Source organism: Podarcis melisellensis (genome assembly GCF_964234715.1).
Source record: "Podarcis melisellensis genome assembly, chromosome: 4".
Lineage (NCBI taxonomy): Eukaryota > Metazoa > Chordata > Lepidosauria > Squamata > Lacertidae > Podarcis > Podarcis melisellensis.
Genome location: NC_138531.1, coordinates 28,056,097 through 28,076,418, shown reverse-complemented (window position 1 = coordinate 28,076,418; position 20,322 = coordinate 28,056,097). Strand labels below are relative to the sequence as shown.

The following is a 20,322-nucleotide window of genomic DNA, read 5'->3' as shown; positions in this document are numbered from 1 at the left end:
ACTTGGTTTCTAAGATGGTTATAGTTACACCTAAATTATTTAATATACAGGAACAATTCTCTGCCATTTTAGTGTGGAATCTAGATAAATTAAGAATGAATATACAATATAAAAATGCTAGCATAGATTGGTACATAATTCTAGATGGTTTGTAAGTAACGTTTTTTGCTTTAAAGTCACAATGCAGTAGGGGGCATCCTAATTAAGGTTTTGTAAATTCAGGCATGATTCAGTTTATGTAATAATCCTTTAACGCAGTAGAATAAGTGTTACTGTGGTTTATTATCATTACCTGAAATCTCCGATATTTACTTTTGATAGAATGCCAACATTCCAAAAATAGCAAAGGAAACCTTTTCCCAGTCAAATCATTGGGAAATTAAAGGGGGCTTAAAATGTTTTTAAACTCAGTTAGTAGTGTTTGAACATGAATGCAATAATTGATTACCCCCCCCCCCAAAAAAAGTGATTGGGATTTATATAGCTAGTTAGTAAATGCATCTTTGTTCTTGTTTCACTAAAATTTGGGGCCATCCAGCACAAAGCAATGCTATTCCTTGAATTGTTGAATAAAAGCTGCACAGAAGAGGAAATTAATGCCACTAACACCTTGTTTATAACTGAATGTTACTAAAGTTAGCATTTAACCTTTAAATTTGGAGAAATCATTCCTTTGTGTAGGTTTAGATTCCAAGCATAGTGAGAAGCGTTCAGCACTGTGAATGCAAGGCAAGGTCAAGGCTTTACGAACTTTGTCTTCATAAACAACAACAACTCAGCTTCTGTTACATAAATCTAAATAGGTAGATCCAAAAGGGCACGAAATGGGTGCTATAGGACCTTCTGGCTTCACTGACAACAATTGTTTCCTGTATGGGCTGCTATTGTTTTCTACCAGAGTACCGTATTTTTCGCTCTATAAGACGCACTTTTTCCCTCCTAAAAAGTAAGGGAAAATGTGAGTGTGTCTTATGGAGCAAATGCAGGCTGCACGGCTAAGCCAGAAACCAGAACAGGGAGGGGGAGCACTGCACAACGCTCCCTCTTGCTGTTCTAGCTTCTGGCTTAGCTGTGCAAAGCCTCTGCAGGGCAGCGGGATGAAGGCACCCCATTGCCCTCTGGAGGCTTCACAGACTATCCCAGAAGCCAGAACAGCGAGAGGGAGCGCTGCCCAGTGCTCCCTCTCACTGTTCTGGCTTCTGGGATAGCCCGTGAAGCCTCCGCAGGACACGGGGATGAAGGCTCCCCATGCCCTGCGGAGTGCTCCCTCTCGCTGTTCTGGCTTCTGGGATAGCCCGTGAAGCCTCCGCAGGACACGGGGATGAAGGCTCCCCATGCCCTGCGGAGGCTTCCCCCACCTCCCAGAAAAGCCCCCAAGAGCTGCGCTCCCTTTAAAGAGCCCGTGGCTCTTGGCTGGCTTTTGCAGGAGGTGGGGGAAGGGACAGAGGGCAGCTTAGCCGCCCACAGCCTCTTCCGGGCAGGGGGAGCCTTCATCCCGCTGCCCGGGAGAGGCTTCGCACGGCTATCCCAGAAGCCAGAACAGCAAGAGGCTATCCCAGAAGCCAGATCCCTCTTGCTGTTCTGGCTTCTGGGATTCAGAATATATTTTTTTTCTTGTTTTCCTCCCCCCAAAACTAGGTTCGTCTTATCGTCTGGTGCGTCCTATAGAGCGAAAAATACGGTAGATAGAAACCGATTTTATTTTTGAAACCTAGGGGTGGTTTGGTTTTTTTAATTGGATCCTTAAAATTTATAGAATGTTTTTTTCTTTTTAAAAAATAACCTGGTTAAAATTAAATCTGAATACAAACCATGTTACAAGACTATGGAGATCTCTGGGCCCTAGGTTGTGTCTAAAACAGTCAAGAGGGATAGTTAGGAATGAGCAAAAGTTTCTGATTCTAATGATTCCCCCCACCCCTCTTTTTCTCTGTGTTTTTATTTTATTTAGATTAAGGTTGGATTTTAAAAAAGATATTTGGCATTAAGTTTTGAATCTCTTTTTATAAACTAATAAAATTTATTTAAAATAATGATAAACATTGTAAGGACAGCAAATGTGAAAAATGGAACATTTTATGGTTATTTGATTTAATAAAATATGAGTTGTAAATGTGGTTTCCTTCTAGTAAAAAAAAAAAAGAATGAAGGAGGCTAGGCCTTAAATAAGCAACGCACTATAAAGACATTTTGTTTTTGATATCTCGTTATATCAGTATTGTATAGCATCCTCTTTTGCCTTGCTAGTTTGACCAGTGACCCAAAATAGTGGTGCGGTTTTACTGTTTAAAATTCTAATGCATATTCTAGCTGATTACCTGGCTCAGGCCTTTGATTCCCTTTGCGTGGATCTGAAGACGGATGAAGGGAAGGCCTTGTTTCTGGACTACCAAGCTGTGCCTATTATCTTGAGTCATATAAGAATATCGAGTAAAGGTGTTCTTTCCAACGCCGTTGACAGCTTGCTTCAGATGACGACGCAATCCAGTAAGTGTGCTAAGTGATGATCAACCTTTTCATACTGCTTTGCTCAGCTTTTCTAAATGGCAGGTTTCCTTTGAATTGGCCGTTTGCTTGGTCGTGTTATTTCAAGGAAGAATTACTTCCAAAACAGGCTTTATGCCCACCCCACCCCAAAAAGGGTGTCTTGTTTTATTGCTTTCATTAATGTTTGGTGCAGGCAAGCTAGTAAAAGGGGGGGGGGTATTTTCTGTAGATTTAATGCTTAGCTTTCTACTTTTCACACTGAGAGAGAAATCAAAGCGAGGGAGAAACCAGTAAGGAGACTTCTCTTTAAAATGCAACAATCCCCTGACTTTTACTTAGCCTGTTTGGTAAAACATGACATGAGTAGGGTAAAGCCCGTTTTTCTCCTTTCCCAGAAGATATCTGTCCAACGTGCACAGTAACTTGCCGTAGGAAACGGTCTAGAAAAATAACTGCAAATGATTCACCCATGAATTTAGTGGGAGGATACAGTGTTTTATCTTCTTCCTCTTGAAACATCTGTGACTGTACAAAAGGAGTGAATAACATCTTTGAGATGCCTGATAGAAACCCTATGTGTGTTTCTAACGATTTGTGAGGGAGAGGAGTAATCAAGGTTTCACTTGCTGTCCCCAACATCTGCCATGCTTCCATGTCCATGCAATGGATATTGTGTTTGAATAGGGATCGTGCATTGTGCTAGTCTCAAATTGCATAGTCTCCACTCCCCTATTCAGTGCTTTTCCAAAAGAAAAAAATGGTGTTGGCACTCACCATGAAGTTGTTACAATAAAGGCCACACTTTTAACCCTTGAGTACCCTGTAAATTCTTCATTATCTGAGGAGGTTAGACATGCATATATCTGCATGGAGGGGTGTTTTGTATACAAGATTACTTTGTACAGCATATCTCATACAGTGGTACCTTGGGTTAAGTACTTAATTCGTTCCGGAGGTCTGTTCTTAACCTGAAGCACCACTTGAGCTAATGGGGCCTCCTGCTGCTGCTGTGCCGCCGGAGCACGATTTCTGTTCTTATCCTGAAGAAAAGTTCTTAACCTGAAGCACTATTTCTGGGTTAGCGGAGTCTGTAACCTGAAGTGTATGTAACCCGAGGTACCACTGTATAACTGTCTTAATTTGTGAGATATTTACATTGTTACCTGAAAGAATGGGCTATATGATATCCAGTTTTGCCTCGAGTCTATTAGAATGCAGTCGTTTCAGTCTCTCGAACTGCCTGCTCCTGGATAGACTCTCACACAGAACTAAGTCAGATCCCCAGATGTGCCTCCAACCACATAGAATAATCCTTCTGCATTAAAGACCTGCAGCTAGTTGAGCTAAGAAATGGAGAGCTCTTATGCATTCCTATGCAAACCAGCCTGTTTGATCTTCCACTCAGATAAATCACAGCTTAGGACTCATCCCACGCTTTCTGCCTAGGGTGATTATGCTGTTTTATCTTAACCAGGAAGTATTACTCCTTTTTATCTTCAGCCCCCTACAAACTAATGTCAGGAGCGCAATTTTTGTGCACTTTATATGTTGTTGGGTGTACTTTCCTTTTATTTCAATCGCACAAAATGCCCGGAAGGCGTGATAGCTTAGGACCTTTGGTGAAATACAGCTCAGAAGCAAGTCTCCTCACAGGTAACCAGGACTTCTGACATCACCCATTACCTGGTTTTGTACTGAGTGTTCACTTGATAGGGGGCGGAAGTGAATCCCCCCCCCCCCACATCTCTAACGAATGTGCCTGTATGATGCATGACAGTTTTTAACATCACAGTGATACCTCGGGTTAAGTACTTAATTCGTTTCGGAGGTCCGTTCTTAACCTGAAACTGTTCTTAACCTGAAGCCCCACTTTAGCTAATGGGGCCTCCTGCTGCCGCCACACGATTTCTGTTCTCATCCTGAAGCAAAGTTCTTAAACCGAGGTACAATTTCTGGGTTAGTGGAGTCTGTAACCTGAAGCGTATGTAACCTGAAGCATATGTAATCTGAGGTACCACTGTATTTCAATGGTTTATTTAGTGTTCTGATGGTCGAATGTGAACTGATGCATTGCAAGCTGTCCTGGTGTTTTAATGCATAATTAATTAATTAATTAAATGATTTTATACTTTGTAGTTTTAAGTGCACACGCGAAACCTCTTGCACGCACACCAAAAACATAGAATGTGGCTTATAGCAAAAATAAAGATCATTAGTGAATGAGTGTGGAGTTAGCCCCGCATTTTGTAGCAAAGTGTGAGTGTTATACATTCAGTAGCAAAAACCTACCATAGCTTTTATTGTTTCCCATGGCTGGAAAACAGCATGGAGATGCAGAGAGGAGCAGAGTCATGCAGAGCGAACTAGAGTGGAAAGCAGAGAGACTGGGTGGGCTGTGGAGGATGGAGCTGTCGGAATTTAGGAAACATAAGATTAACTCCACCAACCATGACTTCTGGGGCAAGCAGTGTGAGAGGCAGAGAAGAAAGGCTATTGCAGCAATTATGAAAGGGGAGGGGGCAACAGCCACGAGACCAGGATCAAGCAGGTTGAAGAATCATGGAGGATAGATGGCTGCTGTCTGGGTGAGAGAGTGGCAGATGGAACAGCGAATGGCACTGGAAGAGAGGAAAGCAGAGGGTGCTCTAATGCCACAAGCCACCAATGGGATGCTGAGGACAATGTAGGGATCAGTAAACTAGACTCTTCAAGGAATAACAAGGGGCTCTGAGAAACAGAGGACTTGACCTTGGCAGAGCAAGGCCTAAGGTGCTGTGCAGTCAATCTCGTGGAGCATTAGGCTTCTTATTTCTTGCAGAAGGGCATCAATGAGGACATTTAAAGGAGCTACCTAGGTGGATAGGGACGCGAGTGGCGCTGTGGGCTAAACCACAGAGTCTAGGACTTGCCAATCAGAAGGTCGGCGGTTCAAATCCCTGCGATGGGGTGAGCTCCTGTTGCTCAGTCCCTGCTCCTGTCAACCTAGCAGTTTGAAAGCACGTCAAAGTGCAAGTAGATAAATAGGTACTGCTCTGGCGGGAAGGTAAATGGCATTTCTGTGCGCTGCTCTGGTTCGCCAGAAGCAGCTTAGTCATGCTGGCCACATGACCCGGAAGCTATACGCCGGCTCCCTCGGCCAATAAAGCAAGACGAGCGCCACAACCCCAGAGTCGGCCACGACTGGACCTAATGGTCAGGGGTCCCTTTACCTTTGCCTTTACCTAGCTAGATAGAACTACAGAGCATCATCTACAAATTAAATCCCACCTTCTTCTTAATTTTTATTATGTATTTTGTGTTTTTATATTGCGATTTCATCTTGCAAACCGCCCTGAAACCTGCGGGTATAGGGTAGTATACAAACTTCTTGTTTAGTTGTTTAGTCGTGTCTGACTCTTCGTGACTCCATGGACCAGAGCACGCCAATAAACTTAATAAATAATAATAATTCTTAATGCCTTCCCACCGCAGAGCTCCAGATCCGAAAAGGTCACAAACAGCTGAGACCGTTTGGTGCCATCCGTCAAGGTCCCTGGATATAGTCAGGAAGGTGGTTTTGTGCCGGGAAGACTCCTCAACTAAATGTAGCAGATGGAAAGGCCTATATACCTATTTTGAAGAGTCCTTTACTGGACCTGCTGTGTGCTAATGCAGCTACCCTCGCCCCACCCTTTTACTTGCAGCCCTGCAATGCAGTGTGGAATTTCTGGGTTGTTTCTTAAGGCTCTAAAATATATCCCTTTTTCATACAGTCGAAACACTCTCCATTTTTTAGAAGAGAACTATTATACTTGTGTCAAAAGTTCTCCCAACAGCCAGAGCCACTAGAGGGAGTGTGCTTGTTTTGGAGCTGCTCATGGCCGGAGTTATTAACTTCTTCAGCTTTTAAAGATCTACTCCACCTGTTGCATTTCTTTCTACTCTAAATCCCAGTAAAAGGGGTTCTTGGTGGAGGTTAGCAAGAAAATCAGGGCAATGTTTTGCCTTGGGCTTGTTGTGTACACTCCCCCTGCTTCAAGAAGAACACAGTGCCAGGCTCATGCTTCAGGCTGTTTAAAAACATGCACCTGCACAGGGCTTTAGCTGTTTCAAGTTGCCGCACATGTGAGCAATTGAGCACATTACAGGAATTTTGACCGCTGCCTCTTATTTGGCATGGCTCTTGCACCAGACTCTTGTTAAAAGGTTATAAAGGGCTCAGATCTGTGTAATGGTCTACTAGAACCAAGCGTTGCTTTCCCTGCACAGAACATGGGTGCTAGTCTTGCTTGTTGTGGAATATTGAGTTTGGGGCATTTTTAAAGAACAGTTACCGCTTTTGTTTGTACGATAAAGTGGAAACATGCATGTTCTTAGCCAGATATTTTTCTTCCAAAAGGGTCACATTTTTATTCTTGACTTTACCAAGGTTGTAGGCGGACAGCTTCTGCTTAGACCAACTTCTGCGTAGCGTTAACTTTGTTTCAAGAGTCTAAATGACAGTACAGGCAGCGCTGCAAGGGTTAACCCATCACATCCTTTACTCTTCTAAAGGGCAGGTGCGAATTTATTTTGAAGAGAAACATTTGAAGCAGGAGCAGAAGAAATAATTTATAGCTTATGTGGGATAAGCAGTGAAACGTCTCTTTAAAGGATTCCCTTCCTTTCCCATCCTGTCTCCCTTTGTAGTCTTCCTTCCGATTATTCATCTAGGATTCTCTTTCTCTTCTAGAAGCCGAGCTCGGCATTCAGCCAATGTGGTGCTGCTCTGTGTAGTGGAAGGCATTGCTGAGCTGTCTGAACTCATGGCTGGGGGTTTTCATCTGTCTTGGAGCCTTAAAGAGCTGTTTTCTCTGAATAAAATCTCTCTTCCATGAGAAGCCTGTTTAGTATCTTCCATCCTTTTTGTTGTTGTTGTTAATGGCCTTCAATTACTGATACTGCTTCTTCCTGCTTTACTGTGCTGCTTTAGATTTTGCTGTCTTTATTGGGATTTGCATTCCTATAGCATCAAAAAAACGAAGATCATGGCCACTGGTCCCATCACCTCTTGGCAAATAGAAGGGGAAGAAATGGAGGCAGTGAAAGATTTTACTTTCTTGGGCTCCATGATCACTGCAGATGGTGACAGCAGCCACGAAATTAAAAGACACCTGCTTCTTGGGAGAAAAGCAACGACAAACCTAGACAGCATCTTAAAAAGCAGAGACATCACCTTTCCAACAAAGGTCCGTATAGTTAAAGCTATGGTTTTCCCAGTAGTGATGTATGGAAGTGAGAGCTGGACCATAAAGAAGGCTGATCGCCGAAAATGGATGCTTTTGAATTATGGTGCTGGAGGAGACTCTTGAGAGTCCCATGGACTGCAAGAAGATCAAGCCTATCCATTCTTAAGGAAATCAGCCCTGAGTGCTCACTGGAAGGACAGATCCTGAAACTGAGACTCCAATACTTTGGCCACCTCAAGAGAAGAGAAGACTCCCTGGAGAAGACCCTGATGTTGGGAAAGATGGAGGGCACAAGGAGAAGGGGACAGCAGAGGACGAGATGGCTGGACAGTGTTCTCGAAGCTACCAGCATGAGTTTGACCAAACTGCGGGAGGCAGTGGAAGATAGGAGTGCCTGGCGTGCTCTGGTCCATGGGATCACGAAGAGTCGGACACGACTAAACGACTAAACAACAACAGCTGCTAAAATTCCTTACACCAAGACTTTTGTTTTGCCCAGATTTGTTATACCAAGGTTGCTCTACCATGAAAAACCTGGCCTTTGAGTAAGCTATCCTGGCTACAGCCAATTTTACCCTTCACCACTGCAATTTGAGCATCAAATGCTGCATTGTAGGTGGAGCTGGGTGGGTCAAGTTGGTAGCAGGACATATTCCAATAACAAGCTTTGAAGCAGACCATCCCTCTAGAGAGGAAGACGGCTCAAACCATGTCAAGATGTCAACTGATCTCAGCTAAACTGAAGATCAGGGTTTCCATGGTAGAATACCTTGCCACAACTCTGGAAAGTAGACTGGCTGTTCTTCTGGTGTTAAAATTAAAGCATTTGGGCCAAAATAATTTCCAAAAGAGGCTTGAGTAGTTGTGCTGGCCTATTCACGAGACTAGCCAAGAGCATTTAGAATCCAGTTCCTACACTTTCAAACTAAGGAAGATTTACTTTGTTGCACTAGAGAAACGAGAACTTATGTAGACGCTTGTTCAGGCTGTTTCCTAACCAAACCAAGAAAATAATCAACTAGAGGTACATCTTAACAATGCCAAGCATCTGTCCAGAAACAAGAAAACCTATTTTCACAGCTATTACCCAGCAATCTTTGCTGCTAGATACTAGTGAATCAACCAATCTTTCAAAGAAACGAGTGAGATGGTACATTTTGAAGAAAAAGGGCACTACAGATGTAGAATAATTCTACACCTGTCTACACACGTTATAATTGATTCTATAATGATTATCGAATCAGTTCATTTTTTCAGCTCCCTCTGCTATGCCAGGATATGTGATGTTCTCATGTTCTGTACTTAAGGGCTGCAGGGTCCCTATGCTTGAATCTGAATTTAAAAGTATTCTTCTAAAATTGGAAGCTGTGCAATATGCTTTACTTTGACTAGTTTTATTAATTTGTTTTAAAAACCTTTTTCTTCCTTTTTTCAACTAATTATAATTATTGGTCACTTTATTCTACAGGGTTTTTGCATCCGTTTCTGGAAGCTTGCAGTAATGAGACCTTTTTTCGCACTTGTTCACTGTTGCTTCGAAACCCTAAGCTAGATACACAGATACTGGAAAAACTTAGTATTCTGCTGCAAAAGCTCTCAAAAATCAAGTAAGTCTGTAAACTTTTTCTTATTATCCAGTTTTATTATCCTCTCTTTGTCATCGTTTTCAACCCATTGTCAGGTTCTTGCATTGTGTAATAATCACATTAACTTTATTTCCCCCTCAGCATCATTGTGAATTGTGATCTCCACTTGAAAATAATAACTGTAGGTAAAAGTGAGTGGGGTAGGAGAAAATTCCCAAACTTTCAAATGTAAGCCTTAAAAATCTTTATTTAAGCTAAATAAATATTTTTAATTATGGTTTTTGAGACAGTATTACCTTAAACACAATTCCACAATTCATGCTTTGTTAAAATATAATAATCGGTAGACATTTTGGTTAGTTTCAACAAGCTGCCTTCAGAAACTATGGTCTGAAGTTGGCTTTTCTTAAGTGAGCCATAGTTAGTAATAACCATAATTACTGTTAATCACAGACGAAGCCACAGACTGACTGATCAAAGAGGTAAAAGCTGCTAAACTCTTCCTGGCCTTGTGTGCAGGCAGGGCATATGAGCGATGGTTTGCACATGTTTCGCTAAACCAGTGGTTGGTAATCCTTGCACCTAGGGGCCAAATGTACAGTGGTGCCTCGCAAGACGAAATTAATTCGTTCCGCAAGTCTCTTCGTCTTGCGAGTTTTTCGTCTTGCGATGCACGGTTTTCCATAGGAATGCATTGAAAATCAATTAATGCGTTCCTATGGAAACCGCCTTCCCCCGACCTCTTCTGGCGGGCGGCATTTTAAAATCGCCCGGGACAGCGGAGGACTTCTCCGCTGTCCGGGGCGATTTAAAAGCCCCTGGGAAGGCAGGCAGGGGGGACAAAGACTTTTGCCCCCCCCCCCCGCCTTCAGAAAAGGTCCAGGACAGGCGCGGACCTCTCCGCAAGCAGCGCGCTCCTTGCGGAGAGTTGCAAGCGCGCCCAGGCTTTCCCGCCCCGCCGCCGGGCTTCGGGACATGGTTCCGATGCCAGGCGGCGGGGGGAGGCTTTCTCGCCCCGCCGCCCGGCTTCGGGACATGGTTCCGATGCCAGGCGGCGGGGGGAGGTTTTCTCGCCCCGTCGCCGGGCTTCCGGACATGGTTCCGATGCCAGGCGGCGGGGGGAGGCTTTCTCGCCCCGTCGCCCGGCATCGGGACGATGCCCCGAAGCCGGGCGGCGGGGGGAGGCGTTCCTGCCCGGCCGCCCGGCATCGGGACGATGCCCCGAAACTGGGCGGCGGGGGGAGGCTTTCTCGCCCCGTCGCCCGGCATCGGGACGATGCCCCGAAGCCGGGCGGCGGGGGGAGGCTTTCTCGCCCCGCCGCCCGGCTTCGGGACATGGTTCCGATGCCAGGCGGCGGGGGGAGGCTTTCTCGCCCCGTCGCCCGGCTTCGGGACATGGTTCCGATGCCAGGCGGCGGGGGGAGGCTTTCTCGCCCCGTCGCCCGGCTTCGGGACATGGTTCCGATGCCAGGCGGCGGGGGGAGGCTTTCCCGCCCCGCCGCCGGGCTTCGGGACATGGTTCCGATGCCAGGCGGCGGGGGGAGGCTTTCTCGCCCCGTCGCCCGGCATCGGGACGATGCCCCGAAGCCGGGCGGCGGGGGGAGGCGTTCCTGCCCGGCCGCCCGGCATCGGGACGATGCCCCGAAGCCGGGCGGCGGGGGGAGGCTTTCTCGCCCCGTCGCCCGGCATCGGGACGATGCCCCGAAGCCGGGCGGCGGGGGGAGGCTTTCTCGCCCCGCCGCCCGGCTTCGGGACATGGTTCCGATGCCAGGCGGCGGGGGGAGGCTTTCTCGCCCCGTCGCCCGGCTTCGGGACATGGTTCCGATGCCAGGCGGCGGGGGGAGGCTTTCTCGCCCCGTCGCCCGGCTTCGGGACATGGTTCCGATGCCAGGCGGCGGGGGGAGGCTTTCCCGCCCCGCCGCCGGGCTTCGGGACATGGTTCCGATGCCAGGCGGCGGGGGGAGGCTTTCTCGCCCCGTCGCCCGGCATCGGGACGATGCCCCGAAGCCGGGCGGCGGGGGGAGGCGTTCCTGCCCGGCCGCCCGGCATCGGGACGATGCCCCGAAGCCGGGCGGCGGGGGGAGGCTTTCCCGCCCCGCCGCCGGGCTTCGGGACATGGTTCCGATGCCAGGCGGTGGGGGGAGGCTTTCTCGCCCCGTCGCCCGGCATCGGGACGATGCCCCGATGCCGGGCGGCGGGGGGAGGCTTCAAAAGCCGTCCGGGGGCTTTTAAATCGCCCCGGACAGTCCCGGGGCGATTTAAAAGCCCCCGGTTAGGCAGGTAGGGGGGGGCAAAGACTTTTGCCCCCCGCCCGCCTTGGGAAGAGGTCCAGGACCTCTTCCCAAGGCGGGCGGGGGGGGGCAAAAGTCTTTGCCCCCCCTGCCTGCCTTCAAAAGCCGTCCGGGATAGCGGGAAGCGCTTCCCTGCTATCCCGGACCGCTTTTAAAATGCTGGCGGTGGGGAGCAAAGCCTTTCGCCCCCGCCGGCCTTCCTGGACCTCTTCTGAAGTCCGGAGGGGGGGGAAAAGGCTTTGCTCCCCACCGCCAGCATTTAAAAAAAGGTCCCCGAGATTTCCCTATGGGCTTTCGTCTTGCGATGCAAGCCCATAGGGAAAATCGTCTAGCGAAGCGTCGCAAAACCCGAAAAACCCTTTCGTCTTGCGGGTTTTTCGTCTTGCGAGGCATTCGTCTTGCGGGGCACCACTGTAGTCCTCTATTCCCCTCTGTCTGGCCCTTAGGATTCTCCTCAGACCATGGTCCATTCCTCAGGCCACATCCCTCACTTCCCTTAATGCCCTCGAGTGCTTTTCTCTCACTGCAATCTGTCTTTGAACTATGATAACATCTGTTGTTTGCGTGGATGGGAGGGTGTATGAGAGGATAAACCTCTAGCCTTTCTGTGGCTGGAATTTAGCCTACAGTACAACTCTTGCTCCACCCACATTTGCCTCTGGCCACGCCCACTTTTTGCCTCTCACCCTGCTCACTACTGGCATGTGGCCCTCAGAAGTTTGGCTGTGAGGAAATACAGGCCTCACGTTTAAAGTTTCCTCAACCCCTACTCTAAACCATGATCTAGCACAATGTGCTAATTTGGCTGCTGTTGGCAGATGCCATTGTGGGATAATTTGTAGACACCTTTATTTAACAAAAGGTTTTCCATGGCTTTACACCGCTGTTAAGTCCATTTATCTTACAAAGCTTCATAACGAAAGCCAAACACATCTCAAATCTACTACAGTATCCGTTAATACTAAGAAAGGCATTTATTTTTACTTCAAACATTTTTCAGATGCTATGTAACTTGTAGTGTTCAGATATAATTAAAATTCTTCCCGTCCTTCAGAGTGATCAAAATGATGTTCCTTCACTGCATAACATTCTTGGAAAATAATCTTACAGGGGCAATAAGAAGATGTTTGAGCTGTTCACGATTCACCTGATGATTCAAGAGCTACAGAGGACAACACATCCAGATCATGCGTTCTTATGTATTAACCTCAACTCAATTCTCTTCAATTTGGGACTGACAAAAAGCAACCCCAAAAGCAATAGTCTAAATGGGAGCCAGTAACAGATTGCATTTTATTAAGACGTTTTCTGAAGCGTGTTGATTCTAAATGAATAAATGAAGGGGGAAAATGTCACAATGGACATAATCTTTTATGCCAATACGCTCCTCAAAATAAGCCAAGGACAGTTTGCCATTTTATTGAATACTTGATTTACCCGCCCCCTTTAAATATTGTAAGTTTTACAGTGGCCATGATCCAGAGGGATGTGCACTTTCCCCCTTGCAATAGGTAATCTGTGCTGCCAAAGCTGACAGTGATCTTTGTGTGCAACCCTGACTCTCATGATATGCAGCCCCTTTTGGAAGCAGTTCCTCGTCCATCAATGGCCAGATTATTTAACCTGTGGGGGGTGTCAAATCCTCCCAGGCCAGAAAGTTGTTCCTCTCCACTCCCACCCCTGTTGAAAAACGCTTGCTGCCAAATGTGAGGGTCACCAACTCCTGACCCTCACCCCAGCAGCATAGTGAGAAGATACCCAAGAGATATATTTTGATGTTGCAGAGGCCTCTTGGATTCTTCTCATTGAGAGAGGATGGTTGCCAGTAGAGAGAAAGAAAGCCTTTGAGTGGTGTTGGTAAATCAAGAAGCATCTTTGGTCTCTGACCTGCTTTCCAGCTGCCTGACACTTCTTCCAGTAAACTGGAATGGGGAAGTTGATGGAAATTCGGAGTCCCAACTTCATCTGGAAGGTCACAAATTCCCCACCCTTAAGACAGAACTTCATAACCACACAGAACTCAGACATGGCCGACTTGTGCAGCACCTGCTATAGTAGAGAATGCCCTGATCCCATCTTCAAAGTCACACCAGTGAGTTATCCTCTTGTAGAAATATAGTTCCTTTTGTACAGGAATTTTTAAAATGTTGGGTTTGCTAATTTCTGTATTGGGGGGATTTCAGTTACTGAAGTCAAGCTTGGCATTGATTTGCACTTTGACTGATGCCTTCTATATGTTTGGTAACTCAGAGTTCAAAGGCATAGTCACCTGTCACTTTTATATGTATTTATTGGCTATTACTGTGCCTTACTGATACATGATTATTCTGGAGTGCTCTATTTGTATTCAGCATTTTAAGATTAAAAAGAAGCCCACAAAATTAAACTACACCGAGGACCTAATTCTTCAACAAAAAGAAATTGCTTTTCAGTTTTACTTCATACTAAAAGTAAGCCATCCCCCCCCCCCACTTCCCCCTTTGGGTTCATACCTTATTTGACTATGAAGGCTGCAATGCTAAATATGTCTTCACAGAAGTAAGTCTTACTTAATTCAGTGGGGAGGATGAAACTCTTGATTAATTTCCTTGCACAACCCACTTGTTCACTATCTCATATGAGAGAGAGAGAGCGTAGACAGTACAGGTTTCACATACACAAGCACTTTCCTTTTAAAAAAATATGTGTGTACTATCCTAACTGGAAATAAGGAAATAAATATTTGAGCACCTGCTTAAATTGTCCATGAAACCTCATAACAAGATTCCTGCCAGGAACAAGATATTAAAGTAACCCTTCTATACCCTGTTTCTTTGGCAATGGCTGCGCCAGGAGCCTTGACAAAAAAAGAAGTAGAAACCAGCACCTTAGTTTCTCAAAGCAAATTATTATAAGGAAGGTGGGTATACCTTTGTCTCCCTTGGGGCAAAGAAGAGATTACAGGGGAAGATACTTGCTTGGCTAGCAATGATTAGCCTGCATGCACAGCTTCCTAGTGATTCTGTACCCCAGATGACTTCCCTTTGGCAAGCTGGTGATGCCAGTAAGAGGGTGAGTGGCAGATGGGTAAATATTTTCCTTCTCCAAGAGCTTGCTGCCTGCCCTTGTGTCGCTGGTTTCACTCCTTTTGACAGTTCTGTTGGGCCGTGCTTAGCTGGCAAACTGGTCTGGGGTAATGCAAGGAAGGACCTTTACCCTGGCATGTCACTAAAGCAAGGCTGGATCACTGCCATCTTCCCGTTGCAAAAAAAAGTTGCCATTTGCTATCAACTCAATAGGTCCAGCCACTCTGCAGAGGCCTTTATGGGATTGTTACCTTTAGGTGGAGGCGTTTGCTTATTCAAGTGCTTCGGTTTTCCACGTTAAGAGCTTGTGGGTAACTTTTGTGGGTAACAATTACTTTGTGTGCTCACAACTAAATGTTTCCATTGCCTTACATTTTATGAGACTGGTGGCCTTCATTAGGAGCACAAGTTAATTACGCCACCCACGGTCTAAAGCAGAGGTGCGCAGGCATGGTTTTCCTATATTGCAAACATACAGCTTGCGACAAAGAGCAACAGTTCCACGCAGTTATGTGGCTGGAGTTTGACTATATTTGTGATTAAAATACTTGGTTGTAAATCTGTAGCCAGGGTGGCTTTTTACCACATGTTTATGACTTTGCCTACTGTGCATGCCTATTACATACAATCCTCATTTGCGTGCACATAAAAGCAAGTTGTAATTTGAAGAAAGGGAACCAAATGTTAGCTTTTATAGAAGCACATGTTAATTTGATAAGCGGGGTAGCAGACTCCCTGCTTCCATTTCCTTCCCTTTCTTTATCCCTAGCTTTCACCCTCTCCACCCCCCTGTTTCTGCTCAGGGAAGAAATACCCACCAATACACAACAGTGCTGGTTGGGAAGCACACTTGAGGCCAGCAATAGCAGGCAAAGCGAGTTATTGAAGCAGACCAGTAAGCTTTGTTATTTGCATTAATGTACCTCCCGCAAAATAAAAGAAGACCACCTATTCTGGATTTGTTGAACTCGTGAAACCAACACAAGAAAGAAAAAACATTGTAGGGAAGGGGTGGCAACTCTATCCCCTCTGTAGATCAGGGTTTCCCAAACTTGGGTCGCCAGCTGTTTGTTGGACTACAACTCCCATCATCCCTAGCTAGCAGGACGTGTAGTCAGAGATGATGGGAATTGTGGTCCAAAACCAGATGGAGACCTAAGTTTGGGAAACACTGGTGTGTGTAGATCCTTTACTCTTTCCAGTTCTCTCCAGTATAGTGGAATGCGAGAGAAGTGGAGATCTTGTATGTACAGTATATGATGACTAAACGAGACAAGTGCCTGAACAATTTGTCACATGGGGTTGAAAGAGAGAGACTTAAGCTCTGTTCCTTTGCCTCTCAGTTTGATGGAGTGGTGATCTGAGAGGTAAGAGGTCCTGTCTGGCATCTTCATTTCTCTTGGTTCCAGCTCCTCTCCATCAAACCTTGTCCTCTTGCTGCTGACCCATTTCAATACTACCTTGTTCTGGGCAAAGGTCTTTAAGGTGGCACTGTGTCTTAGAACATCCAGTTTGCTGGACGACAAACAACAAAAGGAAAAATGAACACTTATGAACACTTAGTTTAAGTGTTTATGAACACTTAGCAGGCGGCAAATCTGCAGCTGCGTTTTGTAAACTGCATTGAAGTTTTGTTCTTACAATCAAGCAGCAATGTCATGAACTGGCAAGACGATGGAGAGGAGGAAGAGTATCCCGGTGAGGGGTGTAGCTGGGACACACTGGGGCAAGCAGGGGAGTGGGAAGGAAGTACTCACAGAGTGACAGAGGATGGCAGCAGGACCCAGAGCCAGAGGAACCCCTGTCTGGATAAAAACAGTGGGCTCTGAGGCATAGAGAGGAGTGGTAGGGAAGCTCTAGGAAGCTGAGGCAGGCAAGGTCCCACAGCCCAGCTCCTTAGCTGGCCAGGTGAGGCTCGCTAGCTCTGGACGAAGGTTGTGATTCTTCAGCTGAAGTAGGCTCAGAACAGGTGAGGGTTATATACCTCATTAAGCCCAGATACTGCAATCAGCATGCAGAGCACAAGAGGCAATCAGAGCTGAGGGGCTGTGTCTGCCCTTGTTGATCGACTTTGGCTTCAGTAATCCTGAACTTCTATGGGACTGTGCTTTGGGTTTGACTCTGAACTGTATCCTGACTGCTGGACTTCAGACTTTGCTTACTTGGATTGACCCTGGACTTTGAACTTGGGACTTGACTTCCTGACTCACCGCCAGGTAGGCCAGGGGTTCAGGGCAAGTATATAAGTTCCATGAAATATGAACAGTAACATTGCATCCATGTTTCACTTAACATTGCAGGCATTAGCCAATGTTTAAGAGTAAGGTGGCAGTCTTTGAAACACAATTTTCATCCCTTGCAATTTTGTTTCCTGTTTGAGAGTGGTGGGGCAGGTGAAAACGAGCAGATGATGTAAAAAAACACACACAAAAAGGCTTTTATGTGCTCTTGTTTTCTGGATTGTGTTTCAGTGCTTTAAAGTGCTTGCTGATCATTAATGGCACTGCTTCAAAAGGAGCAGCAAGGGCATCTGATAAGAAGGAACTGGTGTCCTGCTCAGAACAAGTTGCTGCAGGGCCATTTGTGGTTGTGTCCTGAACAGAAGTTTCTTTGATTCCCAAATGAATGGGATATATTTTTATTTTATTTTTTAAGCAAGCCTGTAACAGTATTTCTAAAACTACATCAAAGGTGGGTCTAGAACTCCCTTCAATTCCAGCTAGCATGGCTTAATGGTCCAGCTGTAGTCCAGTAATACCAGGAGGGTCACAGGTTTCATAACCCTGTGGTATAGCATGAGGGCACCAGAGACTGGCATCATTGGGCACCGGCTGAGGTCCATGCATCATTATGCAACCCAGTGATAATTCATGGAGCCTCGTAGCCACCTTGCTGTCGCTGCATAGCCACCTGCTCTCTTCAAGCAAGGAAGAGAAGAAGAAGAGGAGGAGTTTGGAGACTCTACCCGAAGGAGTCTCAAAGCAGCTAACATTCTCCTTTCCCTTCCTCCCCCACAACAAACACTCTGTGAGGTGAGTGGGGCTGAGAGACTTCAGAGTAGTGTGACAGCTGCATGTTGAGGAGCAGAGATGCAAACCTGGTTCACCAGATTACGAGTCCACCGCTCTTAACCACTACACCACACTGGCTCTCAGCAAGTAGGGACACTGAGGGGAAACAGAAACCTCTGCATGATTTTCTCTCTGGGAAATGAAATGAGTTACGACAAGGAGGAGGGAGGCCACACGTGAAGGGCTCTTTCCAAGAGCATCTTTCCCAAAGCCTTCTGAAAACCTGGTGCTGTACAGGATCTGGCTTTGAGTCGCAGCAAAATATGGCAGCTCCGGGTTATGAATAGGTGGTTGTGGCACTGAGAGATACTTTCTACGTTAAAAGATCTTTCATCCGTATTTGCAGTTACGCTATCCTCTAAAATATATGCTGTAGGTATAAAAATATACCTGTAATAAAATAGTTTACTTTAAAAAAAATTTTTTTTTTGGTAAATCGGAATTCAATCCCCTCCCCCCATCAGATTTCGCAGGTATGTTATTTAGGTCAATGTATTTTGTCTCCTTACACATCTTGTGTAAGGAAACAAAGGGAAGACATTGGAAACTGGGTGGGGGTGGGAGTTCAGAATTAATTAGTTTTAATTTATGTTATGTTGAAAATTTTGAATATATATATATATATATAGGTCAATAAATTTTGTCATCAGGGGATTTGAAGAGTTTGCTCGAGAGCACTGCTCATTCTGGAACCTGTACAGGAAGAATCACCAGCCTTCAGATATGTCCTTTCATAGTTTCATAGCAATTCCTCTTTTAGGTATGCTTTAGTTTTACTTAAATGCATTCTGTGGTGTGTGTGTTTTTAACAATAAATTAATGGAAAACGTTTTAGCAGATGCATTTAACTGAAACTCAAGAAATGCCCTTGGCGATAGCAAACCCCCTCCCCTTTTAGAACTTTTCATTCACAATGGATGTCACTGTTCTGTGTGGTTTAATTTATCAGATCAAATTAAAGAAGAGCTGTGAGCAAAACTCAGTAATTCATAGCTGTCACAAGTGTAGCCTTTATAAGCTGAGCAGTCTTTTTCACCCTTGGGATTTGATTTGTTCAGGAAACTGACGATCTCATGCAGATCCTTTCATCTTCTATTCAGAGTCTGCCTGGGCAGGTAGTTTCTAACATTTTGGTGAGTTACGTGGAGCATGTTGATAGTTTTTCCTCCAAATTTGTGGCAGCGAGATGAGAGAACTATTTGCTGCTCTCTGGACAGCAGCATTTCAGGCTACACCTGCGGGGCTCACAGGACTGAATACTCTTCCATAATGAATCACTTCTCTACGCATAGAATGTGAATGTATTAAGGAACAAGCTGGGCTAGAGCCCTTTTCCTTAACACCTCATTTTCTTTGTGTAGTGAACTGTGCTTGGAGAAACAGGCTACCCTGTGAGCCCCCCCCCCAAAAAAATCTCCAGTTATCACATGCAGAAGACAGTTTTCCTCCTTGTCTACTGTCCATAATGAAGGTACTTGAATGCCAGTTTTATTGTGGGAACATCCATTAATTCTGACACTTTGAATCTCAGCCTTGGATCTTTATTGGTCCAAGCCAATACCTGATTTGTGCCCAGAAAACTAAAGAGAGCCAATTCAGGAACTGGGAAGTACGTGTAACATACTTTTAGTGTCTCATCTCTGTAAGGGGGCGACCTATTGATTTCAGTTTCCATTAAAACATCACAGTGCTATCCAAACCATGCCTACTCATAAGTAAGTCCTGTTGGATTCAGTAGGATTACTTCCAGATATGTGGAGTTAGGATTGCAGCTCTGGGCGTCAAAGGCACAAAAATGACAACTGATAGTTGCCAGAGTTCACAGTTTTGGACATATACGGTGGTACCTTGGTTTATGAACTTAATCCATTCCCAAAGTCCGTTCGTAAACCAAAGCATTCTTAAACCAAGGCGTGTTTTCCCATAGCAGCAGGGGACTCAATTTACAAATGGAACACACTCAACAGGCAGTGAAACATGTTCTTATTCCAAGGCAAAGTTCACAAACCAAAACACCTACTTCTGGGTTAGCAGTGTTCTTAATCCAAGTGGTTCATAAACCAAGCTGTTCTTAAACCAAGGTATAACTCTACTATCTTCTTCAGGGCTTCAGTTCAAGTATGTCTGGATAACATGTTATTCAGATTAAAAGTAGATTTATCGTTCAAGAAAACATTTAACATGTAAGCTTCATGTTATGTTAGTAGAAGACACATGCCTTCTACTGTTTCTTGGGGAAAACATCTGAGGCATGAATAATGTTCATTTTAGGAACTTTCTTTGGTTTAGTTAAATCCAGTAGGAGCAGATGTGCCTGGATTTAGAATTCGATGTCTCAGAAATATGTATCCCAGTCCCACTGTGTGTGGGCTAAGATAAAAATCAACTGGATGGGAGCAGGGGGGTGGGAAGCTATTTTGTTCCCGAGGAGAGATTTAGAAGGCTGTATGGAATATATTCAAAGAAAAGTTAGTTTGTTTCAAGCCAACGAAGGCTCATTAAACATCCTCCTCATTTCACAGGAGTTTGGTGATTAGAGATAAATACATAATGGGAAGATCCACTTCTCTCAAGCGGAGACAGCCGCAAAGGAAGTGGGCACCTTTCCCACAGGT

At 45.4% G+C, this 20,322-nt stretch overlaps 1 protein-coding gene across 2 annotated transcripts in view; it reads left to right on the top strand.

Moving 5' to 3' along the window:
* Window positions 1–12,931, top strand: part of CCDC138 (coiled-coil domain containing 138) — a 28,768-nt gene extending 15,837 nt beyond the window's left edge. For both annotated transcript variants that reach the window (XM_081907389.1, XM_081907390.1), the window contains exons 13-15: window positions 2,311–2,487; window positions 9,163–9,301; window positions 12,682–12,931. In XM_081907389.1, coding sequence (XP_081763515.1) covers window positions 2,311–2,487; window positions 9,163–9,301; window positions 12,682–12,853 — 488 coding nt within the window. In that variant the 3' untranslated portion in view covers window positions 12,854–12,931. The remainder of the gene's footprint in view (window positions 1–2,310; window positions 2,488–9,162; window positions 9,302–12,681) is intronic.
* The last annotated feature ends 7,391 nt before the right edge of the window (window positions 12,932–20,322 follow it).